Source organism: Canis lupus, chromosome 7 (assembly GCF_048164855.1).
Source record: "Canis lupus baileyi chromosome 7, mCanLup2.hap1, whole genome shotgun sequence".
NCBI lineage: Eukaryota > Metazoa > Chordata > Mammalia > Carnivora > Canidae > Canis > Canis lupus.
The window spans coordinates 39785752-39805603 of NC_132844.1; the positions used below are offsets into that span (position 1 = coordinate 39785752).

At 37.2% G+C, this 19852-nt stretch overlaps 2 protein-coding genes across 2 annotated transcripts in view; one reads left to right on the forward strand and one right to left on the reverse strand.

Moving 5' to 3' along the window:
* Positions 1–6265, forward strand: part of COL9A1 (collagen type IX alpha 1 chain) — an 89574-nt gene extending 83309 nt beyond the window's left edge. Inside the window, exon 38 of the mRNA XM_072832450.1 lies at positions 5807–6265. Within this exon, the coding sequence (XP_072688551.1) occupies positions 5807–5991 (185 nt within the window). The 3' untranslated portion in view covers positions 5992–6265. The remainder of the gene's footprint in view (positions 1–5806) is intronic.
* A 3953-nt stretch (positions 6266–10218) lies between these two features.
* COL19A1 (collagen type XIX alpha 1 chain) overlaps positions 10219–19852 on the reverse strand; it is a 307933-nt gene continuing 298299 nt past the window's right edge. Inside the window, exons 51-52 of the mRNA XM_072832451.1 lie at positions 15710–15787; positions 10219–15532 (exon numbers count right to left, since the gene is read on the reverse strand). Of these exons, the coding sequence (XP_072688552.1) occupies positions 15405–15532; positions 15710–15787 (206 nt within the window). The 3' untranslated portion in view covers positions 10219–15404. The remainder of the gene's footprint in view (positions 15533–15709; positions 15788–19852) is intronic.

A 19852-nucleotide genomic window follows, 5' to 3' on the forward strand; every position in this document is an offset into this window, starting at 1 on the left:
AGCTTTTTGGGTCATTCCTCCTCTAAAGCTAGTACTCTGAAAGTGGGCTATTTGGAGCTCCACAATTCAGACATCCTGGGTTCAAATCTTGACTTTCTCACTTACTAGCTTTATGACATTGGGTGACTTTGACTCCAAATAATAAATGTAGAGTACTGGTTCACAGTAAATTATTGAACTGGTTCACTGTCCACTGAGAGGCTAGGCCTTTTAATTTTCCCGGTGGAGCTTGGAATGTGATTAGGAATGTGGTTTCCTGTCTGTCACAAGCATAATATTAATAGGATGTTAGGGTCTAGAGGAACTTCTAATAGTACTCTTTGCAGGAACTTGTCTGGTACCTGAAAGAGCCTGCGGAACAGGACATCCTGTGACCTTCTTTGTTGTCCCTACTGGGACTTTGATTCGGGACTTAAATCCTCCTGGATGGAGAAAGTTCATTTGCTCATTCTTCCTGATGCAAACATACTTGATATATTTGAAAAAACTGTAACTAATACATTAATTATTATGTTCAGTGTTAAGTATTATGTGGCCCTTGGGGTTGTAATGATACACGGGTTAGTATGGACCATAGGTCATTATTAACCCACACTGTATCATTTTGACTATAGTGCTCTGTTGTCTGAAAAGTTCCCATAAGTCTTCCAGTTTGTTTCTCACAGCTGGAGGTAGGCAGAGTAGGTATTTAAGAAGCATGGGCTGTGGAGTCAGGCTTTCATGGTGCAATAACGGCTCTTTCCCTTATTTGCAGCTACTTTACCTCTTAGCGCTTCAGTTTCTCCTCGGTATGACAAGGTTAATAACCACATCTACCCTCTAGACTTATTTAGGAGGGTCTGTGTCCATACATGTGAAACACTTAGAATGGTGCTTGGTGCATGGCCAGCATTTTGCAAACTTAGCTATGATTATTTTGTATTCCTCTGTTTATAATAGAGGACACATATATTACAAAGGTCACCTGCCCTGACAAAGGTCTCCCAGGTATTAGGTGACAGAGACAAATATTCATACTTTCTAGGTCCAGGTTCGTGCAGTAGACAAAATGATGAGCTGGCTGTCTAGTACTGTGATTAGTTTGTCTTTGCCACTCTAGCCATATAACTTCAGCATGTCCCATAACCATTTAGAGCCTTGGTTCCTTTTCTGCCTCTCTGATGGAACAGTGTGGATCACATTAGACACCTGGGACTTTAGATGCTCCCAACCCCCCGCCCCCCCCGTCCCCCCCACACCCCCCAGCTTCAGTTTCTTACCACAGGCCTTTGGTAGTATCGCTTGATTGGGTTGTCTCATTAAGAGAAACTCTACGCCTGCTACCGCCAAACTTGCCCACTTGGGGCCAATTCCTTGGTACTCTGTGGATTTTTAAGGAAAAATGTTTAATAATAGGTCCTGATCTCCACTGTGCAAGCTCATGAAGGAAAGAAGCCAGTTAACTAGGGACTCATATGGATGTGACTACCAGGAATGTGGCTTGTGAGCGGACATGCTTTCGCTTCTTGGACAAGGAGAGAAGGGTAGAGCCGGCTTTGTGCTGGGTCACACTAGGCAACTGGGCTATTTAGGTTTCTTTTGCAAAATTTTCACATAGGTGAACTTTGCTTGTGAATATTGAGTGGAAAAAAAACCAAGAAGCCCCAAACCAATGACACACTCAGTTTAGGCTAGTTTAGCAGTGGCCATTTATCCTAGTTCCATCACTGCATTTATTTTATTTGGCTACTGGGATTTTATATAAACAAACCACTTTATGCCAATTCCTTAGACATGTATGCTTTGACAAACACCACAAAAATAAGCACAGCATAAGGTAAGAAATGCAAGGAAGTCCCTGGCACATATAAACATTTCACATAACCCATGGATAAATCACCAAATTAATGCTGAAAATTACTTGCAGGTTGTTTTTTGTTTAAGGCCTTTATACATAGTCCCTTTCACTCTGGGCATCTATTAAATCCTTCAGAACCGTCCAGCTGGACTGGCCTCCATCAATGTAGCATGACTACCCTCTAGTGTTCATACAGAGAATGACATGGTCATTTTAAAAAATAACGTTTGGCAATAATGTTTTTATAGGTCCTTGAATTTCAGAAAACTGTGTAGTCTTCAGTTAATTAGTGGAGCTAAAATACCCATGAGGCAGAATGAGAACACGTCAGATCTGCTTTCTTCTCAGGAGTTGGAGGGTAGTTTATAGATATTCGCTAATGCAACTGCTGGACTCCTTGAATGGACTGTGACATAGCGTCGCCCCAAAATTACACTCTTAAATCAATAACAGGAACATTTGAAATTAAATGCCCAGGGTCTAGACTCACCAGAACTGATGCTATGTTACATGATAGCTGTTTTTTCCCTCTGGTCATTTGTACAGGACAAAACCTCAGAAAAAATATCTTTGGTTTGTTATGATAGAGCTCCAGATGAATCAGTACCAACTTGATTATTGTGCCTCTTTTTACTTCCTAGTCATTTCAGGCCCAAAGAATTAAACAAAAAACACCCTCCCACCCACACACGTGGGCACACGCACTCGCAATCACACATACACACACCTCCGCAAAACTAGCTAATCAGTGAGTATGTAAATAGGGTTAGGTTGGGGTAGTGGTGAAGGGCCCTTGTTTCTAGCTGCAGCATCCTATAGCTGTGTGACCATGGACGATTATTTAGCCTTCTTAACTCTCAGTTCACAGAAGAGGAAAATAGGATCAATAATGAGCACAGTTCATGGCCATTGTAAAGCAGAAGCATTTAATAAGTGTGATGATGAGGAGGATGACAACAATGACAACATCAAAAGCTGTATTTGCCCAAAGGAGAAATGGACTAGATGTGCTTTACACAAAATAAATTGTGGGTATACAGGACGGCTTCATCAGCTCTTTCTGGAATAAATGCAGCAAGTGAAAGCCTCTCCTGGAATGTGATAATAGGGAACTAAATATGAAAACCTAAAAAGCTTTCCTTCTGCTTTCTAATATTGTTATGTAGTAGAGAATAAATTCTCTTAAATGTAAGGTTTTAGGCAAGAGGCTGGCTCTACAAATGTTAAATAGAAATTTGAGATAGTTGCTAACACTTAGAAACTGAGAGATTGAACAATGCAGCTTCCAGCTTTCCTTGACAATTATCTGCAGGCACTGCCCATCTTCTCTCATGGCAGCTGTTGGCTGGAGCAGACAACCACTCTCTGCTTTGCCACAGACCTCCGTCCTCTCTATTGCCTCCCTAACACTGATGAGAGTTTTCTTTCTTTTTTTTTTTAAGATTTTATTTTTATTTATTCATGAGAGACACACACACAGAGAGGCAGAGACACAGGCAGAGGGAGAAGCAGGCTTCCCGTAGGGAGCCCATTGGAGGGCTCCATCCCAGAACCCTGGGATCACACCCTGAGCTGAAGGCAGATGCTCAACCACTGAGCCACCCAGGAATCTCATGAGCCATCCAGGCATCCTGGGAGTTTTCATTATACTTGTATTATCAGTTTTCTTCTCCTAAAGATAGCACAGCATTTCTTAATCCAGGGCCATTTCTTTACTACCTTAAGGGTCAGGAAACTTTCTCCTTAAAGGACCAGATTTTTTGGATCTGTGGGCCCTGTGGGCTCTGTGGATTATACAGCTCTGTCCTTGTAGGACAAAGGCAACTGTGGGCAATACATAAACAAGTGATCATGGCTCTGTTCTAATAAAACTATTTACAAAAACAGGAGTTGGCTCATGGGTTACCTACTGCATGTTTGCCCACCCTGATCTACATTACCCACTTCACCTCTGTGGTCATTTGGTTTGTGACCTCTCCTTTGGGTATTTTCTCCTCTTCATCTTGATTTGATTTTGTGAAGGCAGATCTGGTGTGTCTCCATGAGAACGTACTGCTTATAAGGTGTATGAAAGTTACCCTTTATATGCACCTTTATCTGGTATATATATATATATATTTTATGAGAGAGAGAGAGAGAGAGGCAGAGACCAGAGACACAGGTAGAGGGAGAAGCAGGCTCCATGCAGGGAGCCCGACGTGGGACTCGATCCTGGATCTCCAGGATCCAGCCCTGGGCTGAAGGCAGCATTAAACCGCTGAGCCCCCCGGGCTGCCCTGGCCTTTTAAACCAAAAAAAAAAAAAAAAAAAAAAAAAAAACCCACTTGTGTCAGGAGACCTGAATAGGCTCTGCTAGAGGCTTATTTATAGGTGCTGCTGATTAAGGAAAAACTTCCTCAGGGGCCTTGTCTTAAGAGGAAAACATATAATCATATGCTTCATTACAACTTAATATAGTTAAATAGAAGCTTATGGGATAAATAAGGGAAAATTACTTACATCTCTGCTTATCTACAGACTTGAGATGGATAGAATCAAAGATAATTATTCTTTTAAAACTTAATAATGCTTTGTTCTATATTATTGCTTTTGTGTGGATCTAATTGTAGGCATAACAGGAAGAATGAGATCTTATATATAAATTAGGATCTCTGTCTTCCTTATAGAAGTATGTGAGATATATATAATAAGGCCACTTAATAAGAGTAGGCCATTAGAATAAGACCAATAAAAGACATGTGTAATAAGACCACTAAAATAGAAAAGAAAAAGAAAACCACTGAGAAAGAAGGAAAGTAATTAAATCTAAGCAAATATATAATTGAACATGTTCAGTGTTTTGGCTAAATGCCCGAGGTAAGATGGCTGAGATGGAATGAGATCTCTATAAAACCATATCATCGTGGCACATACAGGTTGTTTTACATCAATTTCTTCCTGCCATCTTTACGCTAATAGGATGAAAACACTGCTTGTATGATGGGTTGGGTAAATAGCCTAAATTCCTGTTATGGGGTGCCCTGCCTCAGAGAATATGCTCCACTGGGTGATCAAACAACCTTTGAATATGACAACGGGAAAAAATGCTCCCTAGGCACTTAGGCCCTCATAAAAGTTCACATAGGGGTGAGCCCCTGATGGGAAAACATCTGGGACCTTTGTAGGTGCTTTACATAGGCTTCTAAGACATCAATCACTGATAATGATTATAATAGCACCTATTTATTAGATGCTTTCAAGGCATGGAATTTAGTTTTAAGGAAGGTATCATCCTGTCTTGTAGATGAAGAAACTGAAAGGTTAGTGACTTGCTAACATCACCCTATTCACAAATGGCAGAGCAAGACCTGTCTTTAAATCTTGTTCTTCTAACCACTGAGCTATACTTTTACTCCCTGCCTGGAGATTGATCACCTATTAGGGATGATGCAAGCCACAAGGAGAGTTGTGTGCATAATTTTAAATCTGCTAGTAGCCACATTAACAAATGCAAAGAATCAGGTGAAATTAGTTTTATTATAGTTTATTTAACCCATGGTGTCCAAAATATTATCATTTTATTATGTAATAAAAACAAGAATTGTTAATGAAATATATTTTAAAAATTTATACCAAGTTTTCAAAATTCCAGTGTGTTTTACACTTACAGTTCATCCCAATATGGCTTAGTACATTTCAGTGCTCAATAGACCTATGTGGCTAGAAGCCAACATACTAGAGATGCTGAGGTCTCCTTCCATTTTTAATTTCTAAGAAATCCAAGTCCAGTGGAGGAATTTTATCATCATCATCATCATCATCATCATCATCACCATCATCATCATCATCGGTCTCCATCCATCCTTTCCAAAAGCACTTACTAAGGCCCTCTGTGCACCCTGCTGGGCTAGGGGAGGCAATCCAGTGCCTTGGGACAGTTCACAGCCATTGGGGCTCTCTTGTTCATGTATGCAATCATTTGTGTTTCAGGTGAGCCTGGTCCTGCCAGCTACGGGAGGAATGGCCGGGATGGTGAACGAGGCCCCCCAGGGGTGGCAGGAATTCCTGGTGTACCTGGTCCTCCAGGCCCTCCTGGCCCTCCTGGGTTTTGTGAGCCAGCCTCCTGCACCATGCAGGCTGGGCAACGGGCGTTTAGCAAAGGGCCTGACCAGTGAAAAGCTTAGTGCTGCATGGCTGTCTGCAAAAACCATGTCTGGCAAAGGAGCTTGGAGGAGAAACACCACCGAAGCCAAGGCAAAAGATGACAATGCATTACCTTCATTGTTATTACATGTCTTATTTGACAGATTTAAAACAATGGTGCTATTCAATAAATGCTCTTCCCTTTCCCTTGGAGGGGAGACAGGAGAGTCATCAGATAAAAAAAAAAAAAGAAAGAAAAAACAACAAAAACCTAAAACCCTTCCTTTAAATAAATTTATAATCCTATTCCCAGGATGTTGAACTTTAGTGTGCTGTACACATGTGACACATCATGGGCCTTTGTGCCAATAAACAAGAACGACTGTTTGGTTTCCCTTAGCTGTAGTAGTTATTTTCATTTTTTATTTAGCTGTTGTTCTCAGATTACTGTTTCGTTTATACAGAGGATTATCAGACTAGTTAGGAAGAAACCTCATAGTAGTCAATAGAACTGGTGCTTAAAATGCCCATCATTGTGTCCCCTTGGCAGTGGCAAGAGCATGCTGGGCCGCATGCAATGATTTCCTAATGGCACGTGTTGGTTTTTGTAGTCAGCCTGGATTTTTGTTGAACTGTACTGTATCCCAAAACCATTAATTTTTCTTAGCTCTTCTATGTGAAGCAAAGAAGGAATTTTAATATCCTGTCATTCATAAGTTTTAATGAGATTATTTATTTTCAAGGTTTGAGGTAACATCCCTGGTTGTACCAAAGAAGAAATAAATATGGTTTCTTAATCTCTTGCATGTTTTCTTATGATTAATCATGTTCAATGAAAAGAAGTCACTGAACTTAGGAACACTGAAAAATTTTAAATTACTGGTATTTCCATAGTCACGTTTATATTAGTGCTTTTTTTTTCTATAGAGAAATTAAAAAGCCCTTCCTGTTCCTCAGTGGGTGTTACCCTGTGACAGAAGTTCTTTGTATGTATGTGTGCTACCATAGGGGAAAGCTTCAAGGACTTTTTGAAATTTTAATGAAAGCTATGGGGTCATCACCTAGAAAACACATGAGTGCATATGTACAAACATGTTTGCAGACTATTTCAGACTTCATAGACCACATAAGTGCTTGGTTTCTAGGTTAGGAACCACTGCTTTCATTTCATTGGTTTGTTAGTTTCTTTCTATTCAGAACTTCACTGCTGCAAAAATGATTTATGTTTCACTATTTTTCTTAGACATTTTATAACGACAGCTCAGCTAAAACACTGTATTCTTATCAATAAGATAGGTATTGCCCGACCACTGAAACACTTTATTACTATTTACATAGTCATATTGCCGGGCTGTTTTATCGACATTTCTATGAACTATTGATCAGACTTAATATATTAATTTTATGTCATAGTGCACACAAGTAACTTCTCCCAAGGGCATAGCACAGTGCTCAAAACAGTCAATATCTTCAATTAGTTTATGGAATTCAGTTCTCTCAAGTCAAGGGGGAGTGAGCCCTAATAGGGTCTTTGATACGATCTTTTTCTTGTGTTTACTTGCTATACATTCAAAAGTTTTAGACCTATTTGCTTGGCCAAATCAATCATTACATAATTTGTATTTTTTTTAATTTTTAAAAAAGATTTATTTATTTAAGTAATCTCCACACCCAACATGGGGCTTGAACTCATGACCCTGAGATCAAGAGTTGCGTACGCTCTACCAAGTGAGCCATCCAGGTACTCCCCCCCTCTCCCATATTTGGATTTCTTTAAAGCTGCTTATGGCATCTAGTTCTGTGCTTTGAGCATGAATTGTGCTAAGGAAAATGATTCCAACTTGGTTACAAAAATGAGCGCCATTTACACACACTGAGAAGGATGTTTTTCCTTCATGTGGAATGGATAATTTTTGGAAATAGAGATATCTAACTACTTAAAATGATCTTTATATAAATGGCAGACCTTTTTAGGTACTGCAACATCTAACCAAATAAATGCAAAGGCATTACTTTATCTTTTCACAAAGATGGTTTTATTTTTACTGGAGTGACATAATCAAATACAGCAAAAGAAAAATTAACCAAATAAATAGGTTTCCCAGTTCTATAATATTGTATTCATAAGAAAATTTTTAAAAAATAAAATTTCAAAGAATAGTTCATTTAACTATTTTACAAACTTGATATATAAAAGGCTGAACAAGCTCCACGGATACCATAAGCAATATTGGAAACAACCACTTACAAATAGATTATGCAAACCAGCACATTCCAAATGGTGGGAACAATCCATTGTAAATTCAGTTAAGTGAAATAGTTTACAGAAGCAGTAAATACTTGACTGAGAAATTGCAAAGAAAAACATCCAGCAAATCCTCTTCAGTGAAAGAGCGTTGATATTTAATTAAGCCAAATCTTTCTCTCTAGCAAAATAGATATTTCCAAACATCTTTGAGGTATTTTTAAAAGTTGGATGAAGCACTCTCTGAGAGAAGAGTCTGTGAATAATTAAGGTTGGTTAGAGACTGGCATGTTACTGAAGGACAAATGATTGCTCATTTATTTCTAGTCAGTGCTTCTATGGCATTACGATATGATTTTCATCCCAAATATCTGACAGGTTGGTTAAGAACTATGGAAATCACTTCCCAGGTTGAGTGAGCACAAAAATTCACTGGCATGGTTTGGGATAATTGACTTCTGTCTAGCAGAAGAGTATGAATGAGTAGTCATATCAATTATGTGATTGATTTGATTATAGACACTTTATATGTCAAGCTGTCTAAATGAATATTGCTATTCTTCAACATTACTAAAATCTGACTTATTTGCCATCTGAAATAAGCTGATGTAAATCCCTGCTTTAGAAGATCACCTCTGACTGTATTATTTGATTTTTTGGCTGCAACAGTGTTTCTGACATATAATATCTATAATTAAAAATTAATATAGGAAGAAGATAACTAAAAATACATAGAATCATACCAAATATAAAGAAAATCCCCTTTTTCTGTTAGCCCTGGCAAAAGAAGTGAAAAAGTACTAATGAGAAAAAGTACTGGCAAAGTAGTGATTTTGCCACTTATAAATTTTGCAATGGACATAAGTGGTTTTAAATATTTTTAATAAAGAATACTTGTGCTCTATAAATATAGGCCACGTATTTTTTTTTAATTGAGTAAAATACTCTTCAGTTGTACTTAATTGTATTCAGTGAGTTTTTGATCTGGAATGGTGGTATTAAGTGCATATGGTTCAGTAAATATTAAGTAAAAATTGTTAACCATTATAAGGTATGACTGTAAATACACATGCTCAAATGCTCTTTAAATGATTAGTGAGGGGAAGTGTAATATATTTGTTAGATCCAGTTATCAGAAAGGGAACAATCATATTATTTTTAGTCTTAATAAACGGCAATCTGTCCTTTCTCCTTCACATGCTTCCACATCTTACTCTTGATTCCAACAAGTTTTCTAAGAATAGCTAGAGAGAGAACAAATGAGGGAAACTGGCTCCAAGAAACTACTTTTCTTTTTAAGATTTATTTGAATTTGTCATTAGCCTCCAAGTTGAAAATCTGTCTGAGAAAAGGCTTGAGAATATTCCTTAGAGAGCACCTGGTTAATTTATTATATAATAAGGGGACCTGAAGATGAGAATAGTTAAGAACTATGTAAATCATTTCCCAGTCTAAGCAGACATGTAAATCCACTGGCATATTTTGATAAAATCAATTTCTGTTAAATAAGCATGCTATGTTTCTTATTTCCTTATCATTAATGACATAAGAGCTTATATTTATGAGAGTTAACTGTGATATTTCTTATCTTGCTCAGGCCCCTCTATACCAATGAGTCTTAAATGACTTTAGTGAGGCGATCACTTTTGTAGGACAAAAGCTGCAAAGGATGGATCGTTCTCTGACTTTTGTTTCTGCTTGTAATCTTTATCCACAATCATTAGACCAGGCTTTTTATGAGCTCCCAGGGAGATGGGTAATAAACTTAATTATTGTGAACCAAGCACTGATTCCTGTGACAAGCAAAAGCATAATTTCAGCACAGTATAAACATGAACCTGCAATAGTCCAGTTTACAGGTTCCCTGGACATCTGTGTGGCTCATGCTTGGTATGCGAGTGCTTTGGGGGCATCTTTGTGGTTGAGACCTACCAGAATGGAACTGAAGTGTGGAGCTTCAGCCACAAGAAGTGGTGAGGCGGTGAAGAGTAGAAATGATGTTAATAACCACACCTTAGAATTCCCTGATTTAGGGTCAGATCCTTTATTGCTAAGATAAGCGAAAAGCTCATATTGTATCATGAACATAGAGGAATCAAGGCTTCAAAGCATTATATCCAAGTGGGATTTAGAATAAAACTAGTGCCATTCCACTTAGCTTGAGTATGTCGAATGAAATCTTAAGTAGTTGGATGAGGTAAGATAGAGAACAAACAAAATAGGGAAAAAATACACCTTAAATGTCATTTTAAAAATAAATAGTTATAAAATATGCCATAAAACAATCTGAATTTAAATACATCAGTACACTGAAAAATATTTATCCCTACAATATACTTTAAATAATACAGCAAAATTAAAAAAATGTAAATTAATTAGCATCTTTATATCCATAAGCTTATTACGGTCAGACTACACACACCTTTATGATAAACTTAATTCTTATTGAAATACCGCGTAAGTTTAATGAAATCTCCTACTTGATTAGCATTCACTTTTGACAAATACATAAAGCAAGTAGCTAACTCCTTGAGTAGTACCATGTACCTATCACTTATTACTGTATTATCTGAACACAAAATTTTTTAGACCTGGCTTTGGTTTTATAAACCTGCCTTATCTTTGAGGTAAGTTCTTGCTCTTTTGGGTCTGCTTGTCTGAGTGAATTTTCTCTGTGCTCAATGAGTTCTTCATTCAGTTTAAATCGATCAGTTAGTCTGGCATGATTTTGTTGAGTAAAATGTTTGGATTATAGCTCCAGCTACCCAACATAGTAAAACTGAAGACATCCATTTGTCTTGTTTCCTGAGTTTCCTAGTGATTAAAAATTAATAGAATTAATGCTACCACTGCCAGCCAACTAATCAATGACTTCAATGGGCTAAGTCACTTAGAAATACCAAGGCATAAAAGATACAAATTCAATTCTTTCCTTCATTTCCTCCTCTGAGAAGCCTGTGTAGTCTCTGTGAGAGGAAAGAGGATAGAAGGGGTTGAGATAAAGGGCATGTCCCTCAATACTAAAGTACTAAGAGAGAACATTGGGAAGAAAGAACAATAAACACTTATGTGTCTTAAGAAAGTGAACACAGGCAAATGTGAAAAAAAATGAAGAACAAAAGCAATGAACCAATCTGCAAAATGATTCTGAGAATTCATTGAAAAAAACTGAAGAATATAATTTAACCTAGAAATTCTCAATCTCAGGGTATTATTACCACCGTTAGGAAAATTATAATGGTAATTTGAAAAATAGTGATGCTTATCTTGCTTTTGTAAATAATGATATATTTCTAGAAAAATAGAAACATTGTACAAATCTAATTTTTAAATTTAAAAATTTTAAGTATCTTGAACAATATGGAGATTTAGATATTGTATAATTTTATACAATGTGGTCTACTTCTTGAGATAAGCTAAGTGCTTTTTACTTGTCCATCAAAAGAGAGTATCCTGTCAAAAAAGTAGGATGAAAAGTAGGTGTTTTCATGTTAATCACTAAAATATGAGGGTTGTATACAAACTAAAGTTACCAATAGTAAAGTTGCAAGTTAACCAGGTATATAAATCCACTTAAGAAATAAAGTGGAAACAGCCAAGGAATCACAGGTTATTGTGCCTTCTTCATAAAGATACTTAAAATGAGGAAGAACATAAATTAACAAAACAAATTAACAAAACACAAATTGATAAGAAATTATTTACAAAAGTAAAAAAAATAAAATAAGTGCAAAGGCAAGGGTCTGATTTAGTTGTCCACTAAACTATTTCTAGCCTTGTATTTCTGCAAGTCTGTTCAGTTCTTCTGATTCAAATCTCTTTAAACACCATCTTGTGGACAAAAGGAGGTATATCATAGTTTCTCAACAGAAGAGAAAGACTGCAGAAAAGCTAAGTCTTATTTAACTCCTAAAACATATTCATAAAAAAATATTTTATAATCCAAACATTAAATGGCATTATTATAACATATCTTAAGATAATTACTTAAGTTCTGCAAGTGACAAAATTTATAATTTCAACAATGTCATGAAATATAGAGATATGTATGGGATTACTTTAAAATCATTAATTAAATTACTGTGATCACATAGTGAGAAATTTCACGGTTAAGACTGGCGTGTTTCTCTTATAGTTAGGAAGAAGTGGTTAATGTATTCAGTAGGAAAGAACAATGAACAAACTCATGAATTATTCTTCCTTTTTCTTTAGATTCCAAAGGCTATGAATATTAATTGAAGTCATATCTTGTTCTTTGCTTAGAAAGAATTTTATCTGAAAGTGTTAATTGATCTTGGTATAAAATGTTAGACTGGAACCTAAACCTACTTATATAGGGCAAACCTAGTTTTAATTACTAATTGTCATCCTGGCCTATAATTATTCTGGAATCCAAATAAGAGATAATTCAGGAAATTTGTTTTTTTTTTTTTTTTTTAATTCAGGAAATTTGATAATTCTTCTTCCCTGCTGTAGACACCACTGACATCTATCTGAAAGTAAACAAATGCTTTGGAATGGAATAAAATGATACAACAGAGTTTGCAACCACCACGTTATGTAGGGGAAGATATCCCACCCTACTTTGAGGCCTTAATTATCCACTTTCTTAATATTAAGGGAATTAGGCAACTGCTGAATGTCCATTTTGTTTGGTGTTGTGTTAGCTGGGCCCAGCCTTTCTCACTGCTCTTGCTTGTGGGAGACAAGAACAGGTGTTGGTGGGTAAATGATACGTAGGGTGAGAGGAGCTCGTTGCATGTGGACTCCGTCCCGTTTTTCTACTTATGCCAAAGGTAGGTTAAGTCAGTTATAACAAATGAGCTTGAATCAACGAGCTCTACTGTGTAATATGCATCATATAACATCAAATTCTCCATCCTCCTTAAATCACCTGAATAAATCCAATTCTTGGAATAGGAGTAAACCAACCCAGCATTAATGGAATTTAGAAAAATAAAGGTTCCTAAATATACAATTGGTGAGAAAGGATGCATGATATATTCTGTGGAATTAAAATGAACAGAAGTTATAAAACAAGAAAATGAACTGAGTCTTTATGACTATGTGAAACTCAAAGAAAACAAGGAAAAAATACATTGATCACCATCAGCAAAAAAGTTCATGAAAACATGAACATGCTAAAATAAGTATTTCTGGGTTAGCAAAGAGGCAAAAGGATAAACAACCTATCAAATAATGTGAAAAAATAATCTTTGAAAACATATAAAATGTGTAGCTTCATGACAAGTTCAAGTAAATTAAGGAGTGGCAAATGAGTTGTAAGCTTTCAGAAAATTCAAAAAATTAAAGTTCAACAAATTAAAAGCTCAAGATATACACATAGCACCAGATTTTGGATCTCTGTACATTTCTGGGAGGGATAATTTATCATTTCACTAAGAAAATGCATATGTATACTCTAATCGTGTCATCTAAAACACAGCACCATTGTAGGTATTGCACAGGAAAGAAAATGAAGAAAAATCAATTTAAAGTTAAAAACATTTGAAATAAATAAGATAACCTTAGAGAATAAAATAAACAAACCTGGAATTGAAATATACAGCATAATTCAATATGAAATAACTCAAAGGTTGTGTGTGTGCACAGCCGTATAAACAGTACCTGACCAGCAAGCAGTTCATTCATCTATAATGAAAACCAGTTCAAATCATGGGTGCATTTCAACAAAAGCCTCCCTACACAGCCCTGTTCACAGCTTGTTCCAATCTCAGTGGGCTTGTCTCTCTAAATTCATTTTTTCAATGAACAGATAAAAGCAACCATTCTAGCCTGTTCTAGCCAAACTAGAATTTGCACTGCTCTTTGAAGAGGTGGGGCTTCCTCATCTCTGTGGCAGGAGGGCTCTGGGCCACACACTCACCGCTTAGATTTCAGCAGCATCCTCATGCCCAATGTTCAGTGGTTTTCAACCTCTCAGAATAATGTATAGCTAGGCAATAAAAATACTTTAGTAAGTAATTGGGTTGGTGATCACTGTACTTTCGCTCCTTGTCAGAGGATGCGGTCTTTGCATGTCTGTTCCCCCTGAAGTTAGTGCTAACTCTTTGGTCTGAGCACTACTTGCATGTCCCATGGCTTTCCTTGGCTTCCCTGTACCTCTTGCTGCAGCTTCCTGAGAATAATGTTTCTCCATAAGAGCTTTTGGGCTTCCCCTCCTCAATATGCATGTGCAGACATCACACCATCATCTTCTAGATCAAGGAGTTTCTTTCCCAATTGCTACAAATCCTGTCTTTGTTCTGATGGCCAGTTCTTGTCTTAAAACCGAAGAGTTATCCAGTTGGAAGAGTAATGGATACAAGGACTCCAAAGCCTTGCTAGGCCATTTCAGCTTCAAAGGTACCAAAGACAGCTTGATGCCTTCACCATCAAATATCTCTTAGGGGAAACTGCCTTCTGTTCCCCAAATGAGAAGCTCAGTGAAGAGACTGCAGTATTGGGCTTTTCTTGTGGAACTGTCATACAATTGGACTTTGTTCTCTTCTTTTCATGCAGCACATATTCATGCCAGTGGTGACTACTTTGAACTGAGCTCATACAGAATTAACAAAATCATTTCAGTCATTGGCTATGGTGGGTTTGGGGTTCCCTGATAAAATAGCTTCCTGGTTTTTTTCCAAAATGAGTTATGAAGTGAAGCTCTTATTGCCTATTTCTCTGCATAAGCAGGATGGATATAGGATAGTATAAGAATTCTTCAGCTATAAAAGTAGTCAAAAACATTGAGCAGGAGCAATGCATTATGTCGAAAAAGTTGAAATCTTTAGCAATGATGGTAAATTTAAACTCCAAGAAATCTTTAAATCTGAAACTTAAAAATTCAGAAATCAAAGGCCAAAGACAAGTTGATAAGATTAGAAAATATACATCACCCTCAGCCTACTAACTCGAAAGATGTAATTTCATCTTGAAGAAGAATTAATGATAAGATTTGCTTGCTTACTTCATAGAAGATCCTGAATAAAAATCATAGTAATGGTGAAGCAAAACATATGGAATGAATTTGGGAAAAGATGAAAATGATGATATCCCAATTACTATAGGAATAGGATTCCAATTGTGCTTTTAATGTCTGGCCTACCAAAAACCAAAATGAAAAAAAAAGCCACCCACATATCATGAGGGTTTGATAGTATTAAGATAGCTCCAATGTCAAGTCTTCCTCAGGTGTATTTATTTCCCACCTGTCCGCTGACGAGCATGAGACACAGGATAGAGGCAATCTTCTGGATTACATCTTCCACTAGGTCCTGGGGGGCCCTGTGGCCCTGGGGCACCTGGTGAGCCTGGCAAACCCGGAGCTAATGAAATAAAAGACCCCCATGAGAATGCAGATCACATATGGCTCTTCCTCCCTCACTCCAACCAACATGGGTCATTCAACTTCACCTGTAGCAACACATAAGGGCCACAGGCAAGAAGGTGCAGTTCCTGTTTTTAGAGGCTTTCTCGTGTTGTGAAGATAATATCACTATTACCTGAAGTCCCAGGAAGACCCGGACTTCCTGGAAGCCCAATTCCAGGCTCCCCTCTTTCTCCCTTCTGTCCTCGGTAGCCTAAATGAGAGATATATAAAAAGAGAGACATAAGAAGTTAGAGTGTTCTATGGCCACAGAGCAAGTGTAAGAATCCTGTTCTTAGTCCATACTACTTAAACATAAACAGTATATTAGCCATCTGTTTTGCTTTATAATCACATTAGGCTTACATATCGAGCAGATTACGTGCCAAATGCATTGAGAATCTTAGAAATATGCAGCTACCATAAAAGTTCCAATTAGTCAGACTACTGGTAGTGAGATTTTTGGCACTGAAAAGTGATACCTAAATAAATCAGTCATTCATACCATCTTTCAAATAGCTATGACAAGGTACGTGCACCCTCTTCAACAGAAATTCTCACTGGAGGATAGATACAGGCTAAATATAAGAAGTATTCTGAAAAAGTTCTGCTTAGTATGAGGACAAGATGATATGACAACAAGAATCTGGACCTTAGTTCAAGAAGTAAAGGGAATGAAAGGAACAAAAATTCATGATTTTAATAAATAACAGTAAGAGTGTGAGTAAATGGAAAGCCATCCACCTCAGAAATCAGGCGAGAATAAATCAGGTCTTTGTTCAAATTACTGACCATATCAACATTATATCTCTTTCAAGGAAAGTTAAAACAGTAACCACATGTTTTAACACGGCAGCGCATAACTGCAAAGGACTAGATGTTCAACAATTCTAGAATACAAGGAGGTGGAGAGCTTCATCTAAGCTCACTTCGTCAATTAGACCCTTTAGCCAAAATGAATTAGGTCTAAGATCTGTATACATTTTAAGATAAAATCATTCTTATTCTTGAATATGCTTGTCGTCACCAGAGTTAGAGTGGTGCAGAGTAATTTGTGCCTCTGGGAGTCCATATCTCTGCTCTTAAAAAGCAGAAAGACAAAGTGTGATTTCACTTACGTAAAGAATCTAAAAAATGAAACAAATAAATACACAAACAAAAGCAGAATCAGACCTATACATACAGAGAACAAATTGATGGTCGCTAGAGGGGAGAGGAGGAATGGGCAAAATGGGTGAAAGGGAGTGGGAGATACAGGCTTCCCATTATGGAATGAGTAAGTCATGGGAATAAGAGGTTACAGTATAGGGAATACAGTCAATGGTTTTGTAATAGTGTTGTATGGGGACAGATGGGAGCTACACTTGTGGGGAGCACAGCGTAATGCATAGACTTGTTAATCATTATGTCATACACCTGAAACTAATGTAATGTTGTGTGTCAACTCTACTTAAAAAAAGAGATAAAACTGTAAATAAAAGAATAAAAAGCATAAAACACTTTTTAATCTCTGTTTTATATATTGGCAACCATGTAAGACTCTGATGAAAAGGTCTTGCGGCTATGAGAGTTTCATGATGATGGTAAATAGAGTTTAATTTCCAACTTTTCATACTTAAACAGCAGCTTAAAGATGACACCTACCGAAATGAACAAAGCATGCAAACACACAACAAAGATAATAAGGAGAGTATCTCAGTAGGGAAAGTAGGTCCTGACTTAGTTGTGCCTTTCTATAAAGGTGTGTTATTACAGCAGAACATGATAAGAGGAGAAATCTTAATGTTTTCTATGAGCAGTATATAAGATAAATTATTTCTCATTATTGTTGAGAATTAGACATTAGTTTTGGGGTTGCTGTCTTCATTTTTACTTGACCATGCAGTATACACATTATAATCGAAATAATATCAGCAAGGTTATTACCACACCATTATATTTTGCTTTGGAGGTGTGACCTAATCATAAATGTGAAAATAATGGGAAAAAAGCATACACACTCAGGAAGTATTTTGAGGTGCAAATTGGAAATATATCCAGGGAGAAATTTTCACACATTCATACCTGAAAACTGTTACAGATATTCAATATAATCCTAGATTTTAGAGACAATAGTGGTTTGAACATATGGCATGATGTCCAAAGTCAATACATATTCAAATGTAAAATATTACCAGGATTTCTTTTATATAAGTAACTTTCATTTAACCTGTGTGAGCAATAAGGAAAAATGCTTACGTTTAGGGTCATTTGAAAGCACCCTTCTAATTTCATTACTGAAATATTTCTGTAGTACAGTAACATTTGTTACATGAGGTATATTTGATAGTTCAACCCAGGTCCAACTATTATGAAAAATTATATAGTTGACCCTCAAGCTATCTCAGTAAGTGCTTGAGATCACAGACTGAAAAATGAGGAAGAGAGAAAAAAAGAAAAAGGTGTATGAACTTTTAATTATCAAGTGGATTAACAAGACTGTAACAAAATTCCAAACGGGGACCCTATCTACTAAAACTTACATATTCAAATTCAGTTATCAGATTTTAATATAATGCAAAAATTTATTATTCCACGTGGATTTCAGTGCCTATGGTATCACAAAGCAAGAAACAGTAATTCACATATTTGTATAATAGGGTAACATTTACATTTCTCCTGTCAAATGTAATGATTTATTTGTACAAAGCTCTCAGTTCATTAGGTTAATAACTACCTATTATTGCTGTTGGATTGTACAAGCACATGAGAGCTTTTACTCTCAAATTTCCTAATAAGGTCTCAAGTTAATTTCTTATAAAGGCTGCCATAAAGCCATAGGGTCTTATTTTATAATTGCTTCACAACAAAACTTCAGATAAGAATGCTAAGAAAGTCAATAAGAAATTTCCCATTTTTTAGAATCAAGCTTTTCAGCCCTTTAGGGTATGCCTCTCTTGAAAAGTGGAAAATAATAAAAGGCAGGCCTATCTGTTAATGGACATGTATTTCCATGGCCTACCAGTGTGCAGGGTGACAGTTTGCTATCACTGTAGCTCAGGTAGGGAAAGAAAACAACGGCAAGGTCCTAATCTACAGTGTCTGGAGGTAGGAATTAGTTGTTAGAGAAACTTGAGGCTTGTTGTAGTGTTTTAGATGGCAGACTTTATATAGACAGATTTCTGTTTTGATCCCAGGGATTTACTTCTAAACTGTAAATCTGTGCATCTATCTGCATACTGGACCAATAAGGCCACACAAGGAATGTTTCCAGCATTTGGGGAGGGATTGGCTGGTTCTTCATATGGGGGCCCACAGCACACCTTCCAAGTTGTCCTGCCTCCTCGGTCCTAGATCACTGATCAACTGCAGTGCACCTGTCATTTTGGTATATGTGTCGCCCATTTCCTAAGGCCCTTACTGCTAAAAAAAATTTTGAAAGGTCAAATCTGTATCAGTTACATGAACTACCTTGGGGGTCACTGGCTTACAAATAACAGAATGCTTTCCTCATTATACACCAATCACAGCAAAACTTTAAAAGTTCAAAAGTAAGAGCAACCAACCATTCCCAATAAGGTCCTTCCAAAATGGATGGAGGACACATGGCATGGCTGGATCTGTTTTCTGCTACTAATTCCACAGCTACTCAGTGGGTGGGGTTTTTCCAGAAACAGGGCTTTCAAGGGTAGCATCTGTTCTTCAGAATTTTCAGAGGTGGAGAATCAGTTGTGTTGGGAAAAAGTTTAAATATAGTTCTTTCTCATAAAACTCGCCCAAGAGGATAAGGTCTGTTAGGAATATCTGTCTCTCTTGATTATCTATGGAAACCCAGCTGCATCATGTCACCCAGGCTTCTTTGATCCTAGTGTGGCACCTACTTGCTCATCCCCCATGCACAAGCCATCAGACCCTATGCTGCAGATCTGAGGTGGGAATGAACAGCAAGGAAAGTTCTCTCGCTGCACAGGGGGAAGGCAAGAATCAGAAACCCACGGGATGGTTAAAATATAACCTGTCTAAAAATGCTTTTGAATTTCAAAAAGACACCAACGATCACCCCCTTTGGGACTCCAGGGAAATGCAAACGAAGTGTCTCAACTCAGAATCACACTGGTTTCTATTTTCACTGCAGGAAGACTGGGGAGAGGAGCCACACGTTTTCATTGTCAGAATCCTGGTAGGAGCACTACCTTTCTTTCTTGACTAGGATTGAGTGCTTATCCTAGTCTCGCATCAATGTCCTCATTGCTCTCTGCACATCTCCTGCTTCTCAGGATAGGCTCAGGAAACTTAGGAG